Raw genomic sequence first — 23,582 nt, forward strand, 5'->3', positions numbered from 1 at the left:
AAATATTAACCAGCCATGATAAGAGGCTTTGTGACTGACAGTAATGAATCTTTAGAAAGATCAAGGAACTGGCAGCCAGACAATTTACCACATTAATTCAGACTGTTGCAAATATATCTTTTGTTGATTGAGCAAGACTGTGAATATTAAACATTCTGATGATTGTCCACTAACTCCTTAAATGTAATTGCTTATTCTTGTCATTTCATCCTTATCCACATCAAGTTAACCTTGGTTCATGGTGTTTACATTCCAAGATCCAGTAGTGTATAATTATTTACAGTATCAGACTTCCCTGTCATCTATGAGCACCTCAGCAGTTAGACATCCTTTTGACTTTAATCCGTGTCAAAAATGTAGGACTACTCAAGTGTCTTTTGCTTTTCCCCACTACTACATTGCACATCTTTATACAGAAAGGTTTTATCTTTCAGTATCAGTTTGTCATGTTGCTACTTATTTTTCTCCACTGCGTTTATTGTTAATGTTATTACAGAGGCTTGAAATTACCTGAGCTAGTGGACGATATTTGGTCTGAACCCTTTCCAATTAAGTCCCCTGTCTTGTGTGACTCTACATTGGCTACTGATTTGTAAATTACTAAAACAGGAAATATCAACCAGCCATGATAACAGGCAGTTGTGACAGATACTAATGAAGCCTTAGATAGTTCAGGGAATGGACAGTCAGGCAGCTTATCGGAATAATTCAGATAGTTGCAAATAAAATTGTTGTGATTGAGCAGGACTGCTTTTGATCAATGCCCATGGTAGGAATCTAGGAATCATGCTAAGAGTTTTAAAGCAGTGTTTTACCCTAATGTATCTGAGTGCATACAGACTGCTCTTCAGGTCCTTTGAAAAAGGTGAATAAGCTGGTGGTAACAGCTGAAGACATCCCTTCAGATAAGGTACAGCAAAAGCCTTTTCCATACTGTGGATGCCTTAATGTCAGTAATGGATATACTGATTAGGGGTAAAGCACTAGGTGTTAGATTTAGATGTTAAGGATTGAGAACCTCTGCAGACATAGATTCATAGAAGCACAGATATTTTAAGGCCACTGAGTCTCAGCTACAAACTTCGAATTACAGATAAACTTATGTGATAATTTGATAATATTACGTGATAATTTGATAATATAATCTCTGGCCTTAACATAAACTTCTTTCCCTACCAAAACACATTCGCAATAATTGCACATATTACACTTAAGCATGCACTTGCATGAAATATTACTATCTTGTTTGGCGCCATGAAATAGATAGTTCATAGATTAGTACTAGGCTAACAGCCCTTGCGAGCCATTTTTAAGCCTAGCCAATTATCCCTTGTGAGACTCAAACGCTGCACCTTGTGTTTGTAAGGCAAACACTTTAACCATTAGGCCACCCTCCCAACCTCAGCAGTCAGACATACATTTGACTTTAATCTGTGTCAAAAATGTAGGACTACTCAAGTGTCTTTTGCTTTTCCCCACTACTACATTGCACATCTTTATACAGAAAGGTTTTATCTTTCAGTATCAGTTTGTCATGTTGCTACTTATTTTTCTCCACTGTGTTTATTGTTAATGTTATTACAGAGGCTTGAAATTACCTGAGCTAGTGGACAATTTTTGGTCTGAACCCTTTCCAATTAAGTTCCCTGTCTTGTGTGACTCTACATTGGCTATTGATTTGTAAATTACTAAAACAGGAAATATCAACCAGCCATGACAACAGGCAGTTGTGACAGATACTAATGAAGCCTTAGAAAGTTCAGGGAATGGACAGTCAGGCAGCTTATCAGAATAATTCAGATAGTTGCAAATAAATTTGTTGTGATTGAGCAGGACTGCTTTTGATCTATTGATTTATATTATCCTGTAAATATGGGCTTGTTCGCAGAGTTTCTAGAGTTCCCGGATATCCTTTACTAGTAACACTGCATGTTTTGTCTAAAGTGCATTTCTTCTAGATGTCTAACTTAGTCATCGTTTCTACTTTTGTCAGTAAGTTAACTGCTCTATGACATTTATGAAGACCATCTGTTCCCTGTGAATTTATTTTATCTTGCTCTACTCCAATTACCAAATTGAAAGAATGAATAAATAAATAAATAAATAGAACTTCTTTTTATTACACTCATTATCCTATAATTTTACTTTTCACTTGCACACTTTAAAACAAATGTTTCTAGATGGCCATCTACAGTTTTGCTTTTTATATAAGCATCATTACACTTAACTTTGGCACATTCTCTTCTGAGCTCAAAGAGCTACTCTGCCCAGATGACAGCTCCACATGATTTAATACTTCGATTCCCTTTATGTCAACCTGTTTTCAGTGACTCTCTTGCTTTCCCATAGGTACATTGAGAATGCCTGTGCTTTTTGAACTTCCCTTCTTATCACTAAGAATCTTCTAGTTTGATGCACTATATAACAAAAGGCCTATTACTCATTTTGAATCCCTCAGTGATTTGATCCTCCATACTCTCATTCTGTGTCTGGATAGATCTGTGGGAAATGTTATCTTGATTATATAAACTCTGTGTTTTAACCACAATGTAATCATATTTAGAACACTGCTGTGATCTCTTCCTGCAGGATTACTTATGCTGTACACTAAATGATTTTGTAAATCTAACTATGGGTTGTTGACTTGTTGTTTGTCTTTCGGCTTTTTCCCGGTAAGGAGTTGCCACAGCGGAACTCCGGTCCACTAATGATTGGCAGTAGATTTTTATGAAACGCTGAGGTGCCAGCTTGACGCCCAACCTTCAACGAAGGAATGCCCATTTACGCACACATGTCTTTCAAACGCTACCCAACCATGGGAGGGACATGCAGACTTCACACAGAAGGCACTCACAGGCCAAGCCAAGAATCAAACGGGAGAACATCTTGCTGTGAGGTAACAATGCTACCGCCGTACCACCGTGGAAACCTGTAAATCTAACTATGGGTAATAAGGAAAAAACATTGTGTTTACCTTCTTTCCCATCAACTTCACCTATGTAACAAGTAATGCCAGAGTCTGCCTGTAGCCTACAAACTTACTTCAATATTAAAAACATAAAAAAACACGTAATCTACAGCACAGCATTATACACTTTCGTCTATAAATCAATAGACATCCACTGAACTAGTATGTGCTGAACTGAAAACCTTAAATTACCTAATACGTGTAAGACACACCCATTACTAAAACCAATCATAATATGGTTCAGCCGAACAGAATGTGGGTTTTTTAAAAAGAATGAACTGTTTTATCAACATAACTATCAAAATAATAAATGAAATGTAATATTAAACATCAAAGCAATGAATGTTTCACAGTACTCTGGCCCTTCTCTTAAGTTCACTTGTAACTGACATACTATTGTTAAGACCTGAAAAGGCAGTTGCATCAAGTCTAAGCTGCCAAAACCTCTCACCATGTAACAAAAAGTTCTTTCAGTCACCTGAATGCACAGTGGAAGGCACTTGCTCTAAAACCAGAAAGAGAAACTTCTTAAAAATCTCTGCACTGTGCAGCATGTCTTGCATGACCACTCCTGTTGTCTGAGCACTGCAGATGTATAAATGTTGGTATATTCTCCTATTAAGAGCGTTGTTGGTTTTCCCTATATAAAATGCTTGGCAACCAGTACAGTGGGCAAGATACACAACTCATTCAGACCAACAACTAAATTTGCCACCCTTAGTGTACCTTAATATTTTGTCATGTAATTCACCATTGTAATTGCTATCAATATAAATACAATGGAGGCATCTACCACATAACCTGGTCATAGGGAAGGAACTATCACAACCTGAATATGGTCTCTCCAACAAGTTTTTAATGTTGTACCTTCTACCACAACACCACCTCTTCACGACAGACACTAATAGAAAAGTTCAAACCTCTGTTGCTGTACCATAAAGGGCTGCCCTCAAAACGATAAAAGCACAATGCTATCACTAATACTGTGGCAATTGCAGTTCAAAAATGTCCAAATGCCAAGTGGTAGACTCCAATAAATTTAATGTAAATCCACAGAACAACACAATAAAACGAATGACATAAAATAATGATTGAGCGCGCTTTCGTCTTCAGTATATAGACTTCATCAGAATCAAAAACTCACCCTAGGTGAGTGTTTTAAATACCCAACGCAAGAACACCATTGGGTAATTGATTGATTGTTCCACCAGAAGGTAATATATTAATTATAACATCCACAATCTGTTCATAACATATAAACAATACATTTTGTGCGACATGGAAATGGCAAAAATATCTCAATTAATCATAAGAACCAGAGATGTTGAAAAGATGAAAACTGTAAACATAAAAAATGAAAACTATAAACATGGAAAGAGTACATAATGTCCCATATGGTCATATGGCCCAAGAAATTTTTACTTCTAAGTTAATGTCAGAAACTCCAGATCATCCTATATGTGTATATATAGATATATATAGGTATTTGCTCTAACTATTATAAAATACCCTAATATATAGTAAAATTACAATGACCTAATCTATTCTTGTAATGGACACATAAATATATAAAGCACATGTTGTATTATGGTACAGCAACTGAGGTTTGAACTTTTCTATTAATGTTGTACCTTCTTTTATAAGTAAACCCGGGATTTCAAAGACTTAACTGTTTTGTACTGTTTGTCTGCATTTGCCCGCCCCTGGAAAAATGTGTTTGTAGTGTGTTTTATGTGTGGTGTTGTGCATTAGTAAAGTGTAATTCGCGAAAGTGCATTTTCACTTAAATGCACTTTCACTGAAGTGGGTTTGTACTTCTGTTCTTCAATAAAGTGTAATTTCAATGAACAGAAGTAGACCCATATATATACTGTATGTATATATATATATATATATATATATATAGTTGAGAAATTTGTTTTTTATCAAAAGTTGAGAGGTTCGGTTACATAGACATAGCAAGAGTACCTGTTATGCTATTAGTGATAGATAGCTTTCCTGTATTTCATTCAATCCATGAATGTTTATAATATTTGAACAGCAAAGATGGTGAGAAATATCTTATGGATTATGCCATTAGTTTTGAACATCCAGCTGTAGTCTCTTCCATCCTGCATGATGACGTACCTCTGTTTATGATTAACATTTGTGTCTGTTTTACAAGATATTTTATACTTAATACAAAAATCAAAAATCTCACAATGGTACTTTTTCTCCTCTAGTCTTGTGTTCACCATATCATTCTTGCTCCTCCCTGCTGAGGCTTAGGACCCTTAGGCCACTACCCTTCCACCTGCTATACCCCTTTTATTCACCCTGTCTTACTTTAGGATATATTGATTATTGTTCCCTTCTGCTCCCTTTCCTGTCCTGCTCATTGTATCTTTCCATCCATGCACATCATGTGGTGTCAGCAGTATATCCCGTAACCTGTTTTCCTCAGTTTAATTCCAGAGATTTATCCAACTTCCTTACATCACTTCTTCTCTGTCTATATCTTCTCAAATTATCCTCCTTCCTCTCATTTGGAGGATGGCAACACTGTTCCTCCTTATCTGAAATCCTGCATTGCCTTTCTTCTGCTTCCAAAGCTTTGCTGTATAACTCTTCAGTCTTTTGCCATGGGCAGTAGCTTCTTCTTCATCCCTTCTATTTCTCTTTGACATGAATCTATCCCTGAGAAATACTGCTCCCACAGGATCTATAAATCTTTTCTCTAAATTTTCTCCATTCATTATAGGCCCGTTGCATAAGTTATTTCCTTATCCACATTGCCAATACATGTACTTCAGCCTTGCATTTTCATGTCTGTACATCCAACACCATTCATCCTCTTTTTCCTTTTCTCGTTTTTAACTTCATTGGAGTGTAAACCAACCTGTGTAACAGCCTCACTTATTGGTCCCAGACAGAAGGTATTTGACTGTGTGTCATCTCACTGTGTTCTTCCCATCCTACCTACCACAAGTTCCAACCCTTCTAGTTCCTATTTCTTTTTCAGGCTTTCATTACCCTTTTGTTTATCACCATAATGTTGAATATCATTCTTCATCTGATTTTCACTATCTTTCCAACTTCTTTATGAGAACCTCTTCTCTTCCCTTCTTCCTTTACCCTTTTTCACTTTCATTCTTATCCACATCCCTTTCAGTGCTGCCTTTTGGGCTAGTGCCTCTCACCAGCCTTGTCTCCCTCTCCTTATACTCTGAGCTATCATTACTCCTTTTCTTTCTACTGAGTATTCCTCTACTGTCCATATCTTCTCCCCTGAGAGTACCTTTTTTTCTTGTCCGTATCTTTCCCAGGGAACACATTCCGGTACCACAATTCACTGTTAAGATCCAAGTTGCACATAGACACCACTCCTAAATGTACTTTACTCAGTCTCATGCAACTTGCCTCAAGTACCCCTTTAAGTCTGCTTTTTGGCCACCTTCTCTTCTTTGACATCTTGCCCTTCAATTCACTCTAAGCTCTTACTCTCTTCTCTTCTCAGTCACTGGTGCATGCAAAAAGCTACCCCCACACACACAGACATGCATCCTCCAAAATCCAAATCTCCCCATTCTCTCTACATCTTTGATTCCCCTACCTTCAGTTTAACCCTTGACACTCTGAGAGACCATACCTTTCAAATTTACTAGCTGCATATTTTCTAGATATCTTCCATATACTTCTCTCTCTCTCTTGTCCAGCAGTAGATGTCTCTACAGTTACTGTATATTAGGGATTGTCTTCATAGGTTCATAGGTTAGTACTAGGCTATCGGCCCTAGGGCATATACAAGCCTAGCCAAACAATTTCCCGGATATTTCTTCCCACAATATTTACTTCCCTGGACCCCTGTCTAGCAGGGCGACTGACGTGATCCCCAGGGTGAATTTCCTATCTCCCATACAATCGTCCAAGTTCCTCTTGAAGAGGGCCAAGGAGGCGCTCTGCTTGACATGTGTGGGCAGTCTATTCCAGAGTATGGGGAATCTCTGGGTCAGGAACCTATCCCACCAGCATGTTTTGTTCATTGTGATGACAAGGTTTAGATCCCTGGAGCATGTGGCTCTTAGGGATTGGGATTTTTTAAAGTGGAGCATGTCCAACAGCTCAGGGTTTGACATGGCCTTGTATGTTAAGTAGAGATCGTCTCTGAGTAGACGATATGCCACAGAGTATAGCTGGAGTTTTTTTAGATGGCCAGCATAAGGCATCTGCTTTAGGTCTGTGATTCTGTTAGAGAGGTATTTCTACAGCCTTTCCAGCTGTTGCAGATGTCTTGTGATGTACATACCAAATGGGGCGTTGTACTCTATAATGGGTCTAATGAGGGATGAGTACAGTGGGACAATGACCTCCTTTTTTCTGGATGAAAAGCCCTTAGTGATGAGGTGTGCCACATAGAAGGATTCCCTGACTGTTGTGGTGATGTGGTTTTCGAAGGTGAGACCACTGTCCACCTGTGTCCCTAAGTCTCTCATCACACTTTTGGTGTTTAGTGTACTGCCACCTATGTGGTAATTCATAGGTACATGTTTTTTCCCAAAAGGGATAACTATACATTTCTTGGCATTAAGCTTGAGCCCATGGCTCTGGCACCAAGCATCTGTTTCTGTAAGGCCCTTTTGTAGAATATCCACATCATCTGGGGATTCAATAATGGCTCCCAGTGTGCAGTCATCTGTGAACTTTCTTAGCCAGAGTCCCTTAGCATTGGCCTGTACTTCAGTTAAGTAGATGCCAAACAAGAGTGGTCCCGTGCCTGAACACTGAGGTACTCCACTTGTCACTTGTCTGGAGCTGGATTTGGAGTCAGCTACTTTTATAGTATGGGTTCTGTCAGTAAGCCAGTTGGCAACCCATCGAGTGACGTATGGATTTATGCCCAGCTTAGTAAGTTTATCTATGATTCCAGAGTGGGAGATGGTGTTGAAGGCCTTGGTGAGGTTCAGATAGGCTGTGTGGACTGCCTTACCCTCATCCACAGCTCTGGAGACTGATTCAAAGAAGTCAATCAGATTCAGGAGACAAGATCGGCCCTTCACAAACTCAAACTGGGTGGGGTCCAGTGTTTGAAGGTTGCCAGTATCTTTGTTTATAAGTTCCATGATAATGTGTTCCATGCCCATGCAGATCAGGCTCGTCACACTGATTGGATGTTAGTTCTCGGGATCCAAAGTGGATCCCCCCTTGTGGAGTGGGATAACTGTAGCTGTGCGCCACTCAGTGGACACAAAGCCTGAGGTGAGGCTATGATTAAACATGACACTTATGTGAGGTGCCAGTTCATTTTGTTGTTCATGTAGTACACAGACCGGGATGTCATCTGGTCCCATGGATGCTGTATTCTTAATTTTGGAGAGTGCGGTTTCTACCCATGTGGCCATGATTACCGGAATTTGGCAATCTTTTGGTATTGAGATGGGCTCTTTAGGGGGTGAGAGGGGGGTGAAGTTGGCACTAAATTGATCTGCCAGGATATTGGCAATATCCTTGGGATCAGTATATTTAATGCCATTCTGTTGTAGTTCAGAGCAGATCTGAGCATTGCCATTTAGATTCTTGACATAACTACAGAATGCCTTGTGGTCTTTGGAATCTTTGGCAAATTTATTTTTGTAACTATCTTTGGAGGATTTTATGCGGGATCTCAGATTCTTACTGAGGCTGGTAAGGGAATTTTTGCATCCTGGAATTTTCCTCTTTTCTGCAATAGTTTCTTCCTTCTGTTGTATAGTTTGTTTATGGCAGTGAACCACCAGATTGGCTTCCTTTTTTTGGAGGAGAGCATCTTGGTTCTATTTGGGATGGCACAATTCATGCACGAGTGTAAATGCTAGTACAGTGCCTTAGTGTAGGATTCAGCAGTCAAACTTTCAGCTCCCGTCTGCATGGGTGTCATGAAGTTTGTCACTTCTGACTTAAGTAGCATGAAGTTGGCTTCAGAGAAGTTTTTATGGAGGTTTCCTTACTGGGGTGGGGGTGGAATGTGGATGTCATGGGTGATTTGCTTATGGTCAGACCTGAACAATGAGGGGGTGACCACCAGTGTGGAGCATCTATTTCCCATGGGTACTGGAGCCCCTGGTGGGACAATGGATTAATTGATCCAGGGCTTTGGAATTTATGAATTCCAAGAACCGTTTGGAAAAGGTGTTGGTACCTGAGTAGTTTTCCCAGTTAATGGCAGGGTAGTTGAAATCACCCAGTATTAGGGTGTTTGGTTGTATCTTAATATTTTCCAGTATGTTTAGAAAGGTTTAGTGAGAATCTTTGGGCATTGTGGGGGAATCTGTAGCAAGCTACAATTTGGATTGCAGTCTTACCTAGTGTTAGTTGCACCTGGAGAATTTCAGATGCATTGTGTTGGGCAACTAGCCTGGCGGTGTGAATATCCTTGGTGAATATGGACACTCCTCCACCTTTAGTGTTTCGGTTTTGGTTTGGTGGCCAAAAAGTGTGATAAGAGTAGTAGCCTGGTATTGCAGGGTTGCTCTCTAGAGTCTTGAGCCAGGTCTCAGTTACTGCACAGATATTGATGTTCTCCATTTTTAGGAGTGCCTCAAGACAGTGCATTTTGAGGTTTAGACTTCTAGCATTGAGTAGCATTACCTTCATATTTTGCATGCTTGTATCTGTTACGGTGATGGTTTTGTCCTTTGAACCTTGCCTAAAAAAGGCACTACAGGTGTGGCAAGAGCTTTAGCCAGTAACCTGAATCCCAGGGGTGACAGGTGCAGACCATCTCTGGCAAAGCATCGTGGTTTGTCAATCATGTCGTCCCAGGCAGACAAATACTGGATCCCCTTTGAATGACACCAGAAGCTTAGCCAATTGTTGAAGTCAACCATTTTGTCCTTATACTGTGGTATCGTTCTGGGCAAATGCAGGATGCTGTTCATAGCTAGGGTCATACCTGCCTGGGACACATGATCTGAGAGCTCTTCCATGTCTCTTTTCATGTAGTCCGGGGAGGTACGTTTCAAGTCATTCACTCCAACATGGACAATGACAGAGTCGTATTTGTACTTGTTGTGGAGTGACTTGAGTGTATGCGTTATGTGGTGGATCCTGGCACCTGATAGGCAGCTGACTGTAATTTTCTCCTTGCTCAGCCTGGTGAGTGGGACATCAGTGCGTCTGACTATAGTGTCACCTATGACTATAGTGTTGGGTATGTTGTCTTGCCTTAGGGGCTGTTGTTGGGTGGCACACTGGTGTTGTGAGCTATGTGTCACTTTGGTTGTGACTGGTGTTTGTTTGCATTTCAGCTTCGGAGGTCCTTGTTGCTTGGGCAGGTTAATGTTAAGGGCCTCTGCATATGTGGGTTTAGTGTTGTTATGTGTGGATGTTGATGGTGTGGGTTTTGAAGGGCTATGTGTTGCTTGAGGTGTAGTGCAGGTGTTAACCTTCTCCTCTTGACTGTCTAGCACAATCTTGGCTGGAGAGAGCTTTGCTTCCAGTTTGGCTATGTAAGTGCATCTCTCACAGGTTGTAGTGTTGGGTGGTAGGAGGAGAGGTTGTCTGTGTACATGAGACAGTTGCTGCATTGCCCCAGTGTGCTAGAAGAAAATGTTTCTTGTCATCTTTCTTACCTCTGTAAATAAATCTTCTGCTTCCATTTCCTATACAGATCTTTAACTTCTATATTCAGTTTTTTTATAGTTATCCTGTTTGTTTTTCTTTGTTGTCTACAGGCTGTCTGGCTGTAAGTTATTGGCCCCTTGCTTGATCCTTATGTTGCCATATCCCTTCTTTCTGTTTGTAGTCTTCATTCTCACCTTAGTATTCTGCTCCAAACACATTCTAGAACAATCCATTGTCTAAATTTTTTTAAAATGTGACATGACCCTCATAATTACCTCTTGTATGTTTTCTATTAATAGAATACAATCATCTCTGTGCATAGAGTAGAAGAAGAAGAATGCCTTTCATCCACCTTCCTTCAGAAAGCACTTTAGCTTCCCTTTCAATACATCTAGCTAACATGCCATCAGTATTGTGAAAAATATGAGTGACAATTGTTATTACTACCACATGCCAGATTGGATATGTACCTTATTTATTAGCTTCCCAATGACCAGAGTTCTTGCATTTAGATTCATGTGTTTGATATTTATTGACCTTATGAACTTGCTTCCCTTATCCCAGAACTCTAGTACTCTTTATAGGGCTCATTATTTGACTACCTGATGTGGAATAAGACCAATGCTGCCTCATTCCACCTGTTTTCCTCTAGTCTTTCTGTTAGGGTCAGTAGTTATCACCAGGTGTTTACTGAGGACTTTCCCTTGACAGATCTTGCCTAAATAACTTGGATCTGCTCTTAGACGGACCCCTTTTATTTATTTATTTATTTATTTATATCTGTTGACCGGGAGAGTCCGACTGGACGTAGGTCCATTTTCAGCGGGGGCCCGGGAAGAAAAGCTCCACAGTTAAACAGACAGTAGTTACATTGGATTACATAGCGATTAGAAATTTACATAGCAATTACTTACAACATATTTACAGATGAAGAACATAGTACATCAGCAGATAACTAGAATCTTTATCTGTGACGTACATAACAGACATTAACAAATGTTACAATAAGAAGTTCCTGCTGTATAATAAGTACTGGCTTATGAGCATCTGAGCTTGCTATAATCAAAGTAATTAGTGGAGTGGAAAGAAAGGTAGTGGTTGGATGGGGAGGGTGATATTAGAGTGGGAGCTGCAAGGGCATAGCCAGCATGTTTTTAGGTGCGCTTTTAGTAAAGTTTTGAAGTGGGTGCATGATGGTACGGAGGTAATTGTGGGTGGGAGGGAGTTCCATAATTTGGCTATGGTGCAAGAGAATAGTGCTTCACCAGCAGAGATATTGGCTTTAGTGATCTGCAAGTGATTTTTGTTGCTGGATCTTAGTGGTCTGGTGGTGCGATAGGGTTGGAGTAGATTCTGGCGGGATGGGACATTTAGTGGATGATTTAGTAGTTTGTGGGTGAGTGAGAGTTGATACCATTGAAGGAGGTGATTTCTTTTTGAATCTAAAGCCATTGTCTAAATTTTCAACCATATCTATTAATACAAACAACCTAAATGCTCATTTTGCTATTTCTTTAGAGTGAAATGTCATTTTGCTTTCCTCATTGAGTTTGGCAAGAAACCTTTTCTTCTAGCTATCTCTCTTTACACCACCTTATTCACTGCTTTATTGAATTATTTTCGGAATGTGATCCCTTCTGCCTTTCATCCCTTCATTCTTTCATTAGATATTCACCTCCACCATCTAATCTGTGAAATCCTCATTCGACTTTTTCCTTTCCATCTCTATGAATTTGTACCACGTCTACCCTCCCAACTCCACCTGTCTTTCCTCTCTCTCTGTCTCTTTTTAACACTCCTGCTATTACTGTATACCTGTGGCATGCAGTTATTCATAAAACATTGCTATTTCTTCTATTATTTCCTCTATCCAGCTATAGCCTCTCAATCCAGCTTCTTCTGTTAATTTATTAGTTATTTTCTTGTCTGTCTTTCAAGTGTAATACAAGAAAGCTACCTTGTGTGGTTCACTGTTCCTGGAAAAATTCCTTCCTTTTATCATTTCTGCCTCAACATGTATGACTTTTCTCAGTGACGGTTCACACACTATCCTACTTTCCACCAGTGTATCTTGCTCTCTTGACTCCCCAAAGTCTGTGATCTCCTACAAGCTCCTTATCATTTCTGTCAGGTCACTGGTCTCCTTTCACACTCTCATTCTTAAGCTCCATGGACTCCTGCATTGACACTCTTTATTGTCACTTTCACCCTGTCCCACAGATTCAGTTCCGCAATGTTTCTGCTGCACTAGCTGCAGACGTTTTATAGAGTAATATCAATTTAGCTAAGGCTAATTTAGCATAAATTACTTTATATAGAGTAATTACAATTTAGGTAAGGCTAGTTTAGTATAAATGTGAATGTAAATTTAGTTTTACTGATCACTCTTCACTAAATAATCACCTAACTGCTTTAGTTTTATCTACAAAGTTAAGCAGCTTTCTTTGTACCTCAACCACAATGCCATTTTAGAAACATTAATACGGGGGAAACTTTTTGTCTCATAGCTCCAAGGAATGAGGGTTCAGTCTTGTTACTGCCTGTGTGTTGTATGCAGGTTTTCATCATGCATGGAGTGTCTAAATGTAACCCTTTTTTCCAATCTCACAAAAGTATGCTGGTTGAGTCTGTGATTCTTAATTGGCAAATTATGTCACCTATTTCCCTTATCCTTTTGTCCATTGTTGGGTCAGATAAAGATCAGTTGAATTAGTTCTGTTCTTCTAGTAATGCTCATTATGCTTTCAACACCTTTTCAAAGTTTGCTATTGAGCTTGTTGTCTAAGCCATTACTATCAAAAGCATATTTGGATGGATAATATTTATATACATTTTTGCCAGTGTGTGTGTGTGTGTGTGTGTGTGTATGTGTGTGTGTGTGTGTGTGTGTGTGTGTGTGTGTGTGTGTGTGTGTGTGTGTGTGTGTGTGTGTGTGTGTGTGTGTTTGAACATGTCAGATGCATGGTGTAAATTTAAGTCTAGGTATACTATATTTTATTTATTTGTCTATTGCTTTTGTTTACCAGGAAGCTCTCACTAGGTACAAGTCTCATTTTCAGTGGAGGCCTGGGAAGAAATGTTCCAATTTACAGAATACGTAGAAGGCAGTTATATAAGATTGTAAATAATAAATGTATACACACACACACACACACACACACACACACACACACACACACACACACACATATATATATTAGTAATGACATATATATTTACATTAGTAATGATATGACAGTTAATCAAAAAATAATAAATGTACATACATAGAATTGTAAATGAACATACATAAAATCATAATGATATGACAGTTAATGAAAGCATGACAGTTAAATGAAGAATACAGTATAATATTAGCTAATTTCAAGCTTATAAGTGTATAGTTACTTCCAAGTGGAATCAGATACTTATATACTATGTCATTTGAACTGCAGACAGTGAATATAGCAATAACCCATGTATTTACCCACGGTTATGGTTTGGTCCCGAGGGTGAAGCCCGAGGACCAAACAGCCAACCGGGTAAATCCAGCATTACCCACACCCAGAAGTGGTTATTGCTATTATATGACATTATTTAAGAAAAGAAACTATTACTTTTCTTAAATAATGGCATAGTATAATGCCTGTTTACTGCCCTTCCGCAGATGTCTGGCATCGGCAGTTCTGATGTACTGCGCCTGCGCAGTACATCAGAGCTGTGGGCAAGCAATGGAGAAAGCAAGATCTCCGTTGCTTTTTATATTTTCGCTATGTTAAATGGGTTTAACATAGCGAGACAGTTTTAAAATAAGCAACGGAGATGTCCGTTGCTTATTTTAAACTGTCTCACTATGTTAAACCCATTTAACATAGCGAAACAGTAAAAAGCAACGGAGATCTTGCTTTCTCCGTTTTTAAACCTGTCTCGCTATGTTAAATGGGTTTAGCATGAGACAGTTTAAAATAAGCAACGGAGATCTCCGTTGCTTATTTTAAATGTCTCGCTATGTTAAATACATTTAACATAGCGAGACAGTGTTTAAAGTAAGTTATACTAATGGAAAAGTCCGGCCAGACCTTTTTCCATTAGTATAACTCGATTTACAATGTGCACGCTGGCCAATCAGCGTGCACGTTTTGGGGGGGGTCATGGTATTATAATAATAAATATTTTCAGTTTTTAATATTTTGGCATTCAGCACAAACAAAGCCACTTCTCCTAATCAGTAGTAAATAGTCAATGTGAAACAAATGCATGAATATATATTCATAACTGTCAACATAGATATGTAGTTCCTGCATTTTCGCTAATGAAATTATCAGTATTTTGAATTCTGATGTTGCAGTTGTGTTATGCTCTGTTCACACTTTAAATAACTAGCTTGCTTTGTTTACAGAGAGATGTTAATTTTCATTTGTGCAGAGACTTCAGAAATACAGTAAATACTCATTTTTATTTAAAAATATACATTCACACTTGTTCAACAGTCATGCTTACAGAGTATTTGTAGAACAGAATATAGCTGTTTCAAACTGTAAATAAATGTAATTAACATTAAACCTGGTGTAAATCTTGACTCTCAATAGACTTCCTGAATTGAGAATGCTAGGATGTTATCCAAGTTTTCTACTCATTTGCTTAACCGCAGAAGCATGTAGTCCCATTTATTATTACTCAGTTACTATGAAGTAACTGTATGAATTCATGAATAGCCAGTTTGTTTCTTATTTAATGCTAGGTGAGACATAGCTTGAAAAAATGCACTACTGCAGATAATCAATATTTTTTAATAGAATAGCAAACATATTTTCCATTACTGATGAAAAATATCTGCACAGTGCTAAAAAAATTGCCACCCAAAGGCATACTTACACATGCAAACACACACACACACACACACACACACATACACACACACACACACACACACACTTCACAAGACATTTTTCTGTTCACATATTTGCACCTGGCTAAAAACCCAGCTTGGCTGTATGTATAAAATGCTATGCAATGCCTTGTATGGAGTGTAAGGTACTGAAATGTACTAAATGAGATAGCACAGTACATATTATAAAACTTCTACTATGTCATCAAAACTTAAATGTCTGTACTTTCAATTCCTTACCTTTGGGAGACAGATCCATTCCCTCAATGTAGAATGGCCCATTCCTTAATGCAATTTCTTGTAAGATGATCCCCAAGCTGTAGACATCTCCTTTTTGTGTACCCTGAGGAGGAGGCCTTGATAGTCTCAACAGTTCTGGTGCAGTCCACAGTTTTTCTGGAAAAGGAAGTCATAACATACAAGTTGCATCTCTTATACCATTAGTTTTGTAGTGCTTCCAGCTACTTTACTGCAATGCTTTCATATCACAACAGTGAGTTTAATGGCTCTCTGCCATTATCTTTATTTTGCATGGCTCATGTACATCTTTTATTAATTCTTTCTACTTGCTTTTACAAGAAATCTTCCTCTTCTGCTTATTTCTGTATTCTAAGCATTTCACCTCACACGTTATTAAGTACAGGCGTATCATTCAGCAAATGCTGAGAAAGACACTTATGCAAGTAGAAAAGAAGGGTAACAGCAAGTACCACGAAAAGCTATCATTTTACTTGCAGAAATGAGTATTTCCTTTTTATATTAATGTCTCTATTTGCAAAATTTAATGAAAGGACATGAGAAACACTTTCCTGACTGGCTATAAGCTGATTTAATTAGTGAGGAAACAGTCTGATGCAAATATGTAATATACACATGGTGTGCATATATATGCATATCTGTATGTCTTTCTGACAAGTTGTTGAAGGACAACTTGTGGCACCTGGAAAACCTCTGGTACAGCTAAATCTATGATGCCAGCATGACAGTTGCTCTGCGTGAGATCTCTGTACAGCAGGTTTGGGGAATATGCCCTTTCCCCACTGCTGTGCAGTCTAGGAGCTGGTAATTATAATTAGATGGAGATTGCAAGCAACAAACAGGGTTTGTTCTAATGGACTGCATTCTTGATGAGTTTTCAGACATCTCTCTCTCTCTCTCTCTCTCTATATATATATATATATATATATATATATATATATATATATATATAGTTATTTATTTACTTTTGTTGTTACCTGTGTTAGCTGCACTGTGTGGGATCTATTTTCAACACAGATCTGAGGTGGTAAAGACAGTAAGTAGTGGGAGTGGGGAAAAGGGAAGGAAACATATAAACTGGTTGCTATTAGTGCTTAGAAAATACAAAGAATGTGAAACAAAACCTTACTGGGGAATAAACATTCTCTAAGTACAAATATAACCTTGGGTCTCTGTTGAACTTTTTGTACACTAACAATATTGTATGAATATTTTGGTCAGCTGAGTTAATGCATTTAAATCTCACAGTCTCAGAATTACCACAAGGAAATTCTTAGCTTCATGGCATCATGTAAAATTGTCATGAATCACAGATGGAAAAAAATGGCTGCCTATTTCTTAACCACAATAAATTCTGTTACATAACATAGACCTTCAATTCTCTTTCTCCTCACTAACCACGGCTTTCAAAAGCCAATGGTTAATGCCAGGAAAAAAAAGCAGGTAAACTAAAAGAACTAACGCAAGCAACTGTAGCACTGAAAGTAATAAAGATGTGCATGTGTGTGTTGACATTATTAAATACTTACATAAGTTATATTTTGTGTGTGTGTGTGTGTGTGTGTGTGTGTGTGTGTGTGTGTGTGTGTGTGTGTGTGTGTGTAGACATTTTTACACACTTACTTAACATATTTTGGATGTAATATGCCTCCTCCAATAACAATCACATACCCTATACCAACTCTAAAAAAATTATATGGAAGAACTATTATATCAAAAAATAAAAATGTACATAATCATAATAAAGCACATAGAAAAACAATTTAATAAATATTTATTTTTTAAGTATAATAATGACCTTCAGTACAGATGTTATAGTGCAACAGAAGTGGGGAGGCCAGCATCCAGTATAACACGGTCTACAAGATGGGTTGCCAACTGGCTCACGGACAGAACCCACACTGTGAAAGTAGCGGATTCCAAATCCAACATCAGACCAGTGACAAGTGGAGTACCACAGGGTTCAGTCCTGGGTCCCCTCCTGTTTGGTATCTACTTCTCTGAAGTGCAGGCCAACACAGAAGGTCTTTGGCTAACAAAGTTTGCAGATGACTGCAAACTAGGAGCCATAATTGAAACTCCTAATGATGTGGACAAACTACAAAAGGGCCTCATTGAGACAGATACCTGGTGTCAAAGCCATGGCCTGAAGCTCAATGCCAAAAAGTGTATTGTCATCCGCTTTGGTAAAAACTCTGTACCCATGAACTACCACATAGCTGGTAGTCTACTTAATGCCGAAAATGTAATAAGAGAACTTGGGACACAGGTGGACAGTAGTCTCTCCTTTGATAATCACATCGCCACAGTGGTCAGGAAATCCTTCTACATGGCTCATCTCATCACAAAAGGATTCTCATCCAGAAAAAAAGAGATCATTGTTCCCCTCTACTCATCACTCATTAGACCCATTATAGAGTACAACACCTTTTGGTATGTACCTCACAAGACATCTACAACAACTGGAAAGACCACAGAAATACCTCACAAAGAGTATTACTGGCCTCAAACAGATGCCCTATGCAGACCGTCTCAAAAAACTACAGCTTTACTCCATCACATATCGCCTACTCAGGGGTGATCTCTGCCTAACATACAAAGCTATGTCAAACCCAGAGCTGTTGGACATGCTCCACTTAAAGAAATCCCAATCCCTCCGAGCTACATGCTCTAGGGACCTAAACCTTGTCACCACAATAAACAGAACATGCTGGAGGAATAGATTCCTGTCCCAGAGACTTCCCATACTCTGGAACAGACTACCTATCTATGTCAAACAGTGCTCCTCATTAGCACTCTTCAAAAAAAATCTTGATGACTGGATGGGAAATTCACCCCGTGGATCACTTCTGTGGCTCTGCTCGACAGGGGCACTGGAAAATAATTTTCTTGGGTGGTGAAAACCAGGGTACATTTTTTGGCTAGGCTTGTATGGGCCCTAGGGCCAATAGCCTAGTACCTACCTATGAACCTATGAACCTACATCCTTGACCTTCTTAGCTGCTTAAGTTACAAGGACTCATTTTGCTTTATTGTTTCATAATATCCAAAGCTGTGACAATATAACTTGGATTGTATAGAAATAAAAACTTCTTATATTAAAGGGCAGTCTTTTGTAGCTTTTTTAATAGACCAGTTCTTGTTAAATAGATCAGTCATGCAAAACAGTAATTTCAATACGTTTTTGTACTGTAGTGTTGTGAAAACAATAATTCTTTACTATAGCATACCTTAGTAAAAATCTTGGATCCCATAGCTAGTGAGTTGCCATTTGTAAAAAAAATGAATTGCTGTATCTTATTAACTATATCACTTTGTACATTGATGTATATCAATTTGTTTTAAGTAATCTAGATCAGTCGGTATGTTTTTGTAATGATACATGTTTATATCAACTATATATGCATTTTTGGTCTAGGACTTGGCTGAAAAGCTTCCACAGACCAGTCCTCTTTCCTGGTTAACAAAAAGATAGATAGACAGTAGATAGATAGATAGATAGATAGATAGATAGATAGATAGATAGATAGATAGATGTGAACCTATCAGTTCCATGAAAGAACCCTTACCTGAAGACCAGATCACAGAGACCACATTGCCAACAGAGCAGATCTCTGACATTGGTAAGTATAAGTAGTGCGGAACGGGATGTTTTCCCACTTCCACATTGTGGAGCGATCTCTGAGTCAGTATATTTACTTAGGGGGGTGTGGGGGCGCAGTCTCCTACAAGGGGGGTGCAGAGGGGCTTGCCCCCCTGCTATATGCATGTTTCTTTTTGTTTTTTTATTTTATTGTGGAAGCGGGAATAAATTCCATTCCACAGTAGTTATTCTTACTTTTGTCTGTGATGCGTTGTGTCGGCGATGTGGTCTCAGTGATTTGGGCATTGGGAAAGTGTTCTGTCGTGGACCTGATATGGATCCAGATAGATAGATAGATGGATGGATAAAGCAAGTTATTCTCTGTTTTCAGAAATCAACGTGGAATATTTTACATGCATCTAAGCTGCCCCAGCCATAAGCAGAAGTGACTTTGAGTTATTATCTCATCTTTGGCTGCACCACGGAATCACAACTGGAACATGAATTCTAGTATACGGTGGTGGGACAGAACCCATGACCTTCCAGTCTTATGATACCAAAAATGAGTATGTTAACTGTTAAACCGCTGAATCTGTAACTAAAGAAATGTCAACTTTGCATAAGTAGAGTCAACACACATGGAGAAATGGTATCCAAGATGAATGGTGATTTTTTTCCCCTTCTTTAATTATAATTTAATTCATTCTTTAACTCTTGCATGGCATTCTGATGTTACTATGGGAAGGGCTCCATCTATAAAACAGGACCTAGTCACGAGTTCCCGTTTCAAGACGGGATAATGTCAGCCTCTGCAGTGTAGCATCAAATGAGGGCAATAACTGTTGGAAATCTAACATACATGTGAAGCAGTCAAGCGCCAAAGTTTCTGCAGTCTTACAAATAGACAGGCATATGTCATACTGATTACTACATGAAACAGTCCTGCTATTCAACTACACTGTGCTTAACATCCTGAAGAAATATACAGCACTTGAGCTAATGTCATGTACATAGGACAACACATCAAGGTTCAGCAAAGCACTGAAGCCACTGGTAACTGAATGAAACTTAGTTTTGGGAGACATACAAGAAGATTGATAAAGGACAACACAAAAACAAATATTAGCATGTAAAAAGGGTCAAACTGACATTAGGTTTGCAAAACAATGCTAAGACACCTTAATGCAGAAAAGCAACCAATAAAGCTAAGCCATATTCTGGAAAGGCTTTTATATGCATACTTGGAAAATGACTACATTGCGGCATTAACCTTCTCATTTGTAATATGTGTACAGATAATGCTGCACATGTAGACAAGCTGTCAGGTCATCTACCTGATTTTGTGGGTGTTACTGGGTATCAGAAGGCTAACTGCAATTTAAAGACAAACTTATTATTAAACTGGATGTAATACAATAAGGAGCAGTCTTAGGTATGCAGACAAATATGAATCATCTTCTGAAGACATTCTGCCATCATCTTATGCAAGAATGGTTGCTCCATTTATTAGATATCCCTCCGACTATAATTATTAACTAGAGCATACATGATGTCACAGAGTTGTGGAAAATGGGTCTGTATCATGAGTGAATCGCAGAAATTGTGAACGTTCATAATATTGAATGCACCAGACCTCGAAGTGCTTTTTCTGAGATCACGGTACAGTGAAGAATGGGATATTTGCCCTTTCCTCACTGTAGTGCGATCTCAGAGTTGGAATATATATTTAGCAGGGGGTGTAGGGGGCAGGAAGTTCAAGGTCCATTACATTTTATATTATGAGCATTCGCAATTTGTGCGATTCGCTCATATGATATAGACCTGTGGAAAATAGCATGATGATGAACTGAAGGAAACAGCAGGCTCAAGACAAGTAATTACAAGTACAGTGATCCCACTCATTCTGGTCCACCAAAGTCTAATTTAGCACCAAATTAGGAATCACTGCCTAGTTTCAGAAGTTGTCACATCATTAATTCAGCCATTGTCAAAGTTGCTGGTTACATAGACATGCACAGTGACAAAGCAGAGAAAGACAGTGCAATTTTCTTCAACTTCATTAAGACTTTTGATATAGCAGGCCAGCCCATATAACCACACAGACATGTGGCCTTGAGTTTTAGCAAAAACATTTTACATGTTTAGGAGTGACCATACAAATTACACTGAAGCAACAGCCTGGAAGAAAACCATCTCATCTTCTTACTCAGTTATGCCTGGAGCAACACAGATGTCTATTTTCTCAATACACATCATCATCACAATCAGCCCCTTTTTTCCACTGTATGTAAGGTGACTGGGTATCCATCAACTGTCTACATCTCTCTTGATTCAATGCCACTCTCCTCAACAGTCATGCCTGACTGCCACATCTGTTGTCACATAATCCAGCCATCCCTTTTCTTGATGCCCTTATTTCCTATTGCCTTCTTCCTGTCTGCCACAAATATTCTTCACCAGACTGCATTCACTAACACAGAATATCTTACGATTTCTTGTACATTTGCCTGAACCACCATAATCTGTTCTCTTTGACCTTCTCTGTAGTTGAATTTACTTAAGATTCTGGTCTAATGTCCTTATGTATTCATCTGTACCACAGCATCCATCCTATCACCCATGTCAGGTACTTCAACTCCATCACCTCTAGCTATCTCTACCGTTCTGCCATCACTGCCCAGGGTTCTGTATAGTAGTACTGGTTGCACCACTGTTTAGAACACCTTACTTCTCAGCTTCTTTGGCCTTTTTTTGTTTCATACTGCACCTGAAATTTTGTGCCACATAGCTGTCTCCTTTTTGTTTCTTAGCTTTGGCCTCTTTATTCAGACTTCCCTTCTCTTCAACCACACCTCCCAGATTCTTGAAGCTGTTAACCTGTTCCACTATTTCCCTTCTATCTCAGTTTTCAGCTTCCTCTGATTTCCTCCATTTGCTGCCAGTACAACTGACTTATCTTTACTCAGTTTCATCCCCTATCACTTACCAAGGTTCTTATTTACATTTTACCCACAATGCCACATCATATGCATACAGCAGCTTTGTTGATCTGACCCATGATACTGGTCCATCACCAGTATGATCATTAGTGGGCTCAGAGGTGAGCCCCAATAAACATCCATTTCCTCAGAGACTTCTCTGTGCCTCTGAACACTGTTTGTCTTTGTGCCACTGAGTCTTAATTCTACCAATGTTTATGGGAATTTGAACCCTCACAGAATTCCCCAGCTTTCCTGGGACCTTGTCATAAGTTTCCTCCAAGTCTATGAATGCTTAGTTGGACTCTTTCCTCATTTATCTTCTTCTCAAATATCTGTCCTTTTGTAAACATCAGGTCACTTGTGCAGCATCCTGATCTGAATTGGAAATGCTCATCTGTCATCTTAATTTCCACTATTCTGTGTATAGAGTTACCTGTCTGGCATTTTCATGCAGTTATGACACCCCTATACTGCCCACATTTGATAATGTTCCTTTTATTCTTGGACACTGGCAATAGAATCCTCATTTTGCAGTCATCTGGGGTATTCCTTCCAATTCATATTGTTATGAGTACCTTATGGAGCCTTCTTCCCTACCTCACCCAACATCTTGATGATATCTGCTGTGACCTTATCTTAACCTGTTGCTTTTTCCTGACTTCATTTTCCTTAATGCTGTTTGTACTTCCTCCAGGGTGATCTTTTCTTCTCCATCTTTCATTGTAGGCTGTGTCTAGGTCTGTAGAACTTCTGTGGGATTTTCATCATTCAGAGTAGCTGGAAGCACTCCTTCAGTTCATCTTTGATGTCCTGGGACTTGGTGAGCAGGTAGTTGCTGGCATCCATTATGAAGGGTGTCTGATTGATATCTTCTTTTTACCTTGCAACTAGATAGAGTTTCTTTATGTTACCTGCTGTTCCACTTTCCAGAAACAAGTGGATGTCTTGTTCTTTGGTACTGCAACTGCTGTCTTAGCTTCTTGGTTAGCAACCAGTATTCTTTTTGAACCAAGTAAAAAATCAATTTTCCCCACATTTCCTTTTTGCCATTCCTTGTGTACCTTATTTCCATACATCAGTCAGCTGTGTATGTGTTCCATAGTCCCTAAACATGCTGTTTTGAGGCGCTGACTTTATTTCTTTGCACACCTACTAGCCATGCAAATATTTTGGATCTGATTCTGACAAATATAAAGGAATGTTGCACCCTTCTAATGTAATGTCCTCACTAGTCAGATTAGATCACAAATGGATTACTCTTGAAATAAATATAAAGGCCAAACTCCCAATTAACTACAGAACATTTAAGACTTTTTCCAAGACTAAATGCCTCCTATTAAGGAATGG

General features: G+C 38.9%; 1 protein-coding gene across 1 annotated transcript in view; it reads right to left on the reverse strand.

Annotated features, from left to right (window-relative positions):
* The window catches only part of NPR2 (natriuretic peptide receptor 2), a 2,072,492-nt gene that overhangs the window by 506,103 nt on the left and 1,542,807 nt on the right, over positions 1-23,582 (reverse strand). The window contains exon 14 of the mRNA XM_044078984.1: positions 15,654-15,809. Coding sequence (XP_043934919.1) covers positions 15,654-15,809 — 156 coding nt within the window. The remainder of the gene's footprint in view (positions 1-15,653; positions 15,810-23,582) is intronic.

The sequence above is a fragment of the Protopterus annectens genome, chromosome 1.part1, assembly GCF_019279795.1.
Source record: "Protopterus annectens isolate FY-2018-M chromosome 1.part1, PAN1.0, whole genome shotgun sequence".
Classification (NCBI taxonomy): Eukaryota; Metazoa; Chordata; order Ceratodontiformes; family Protopteridae; genus Protopterus; species Protopterus annectens.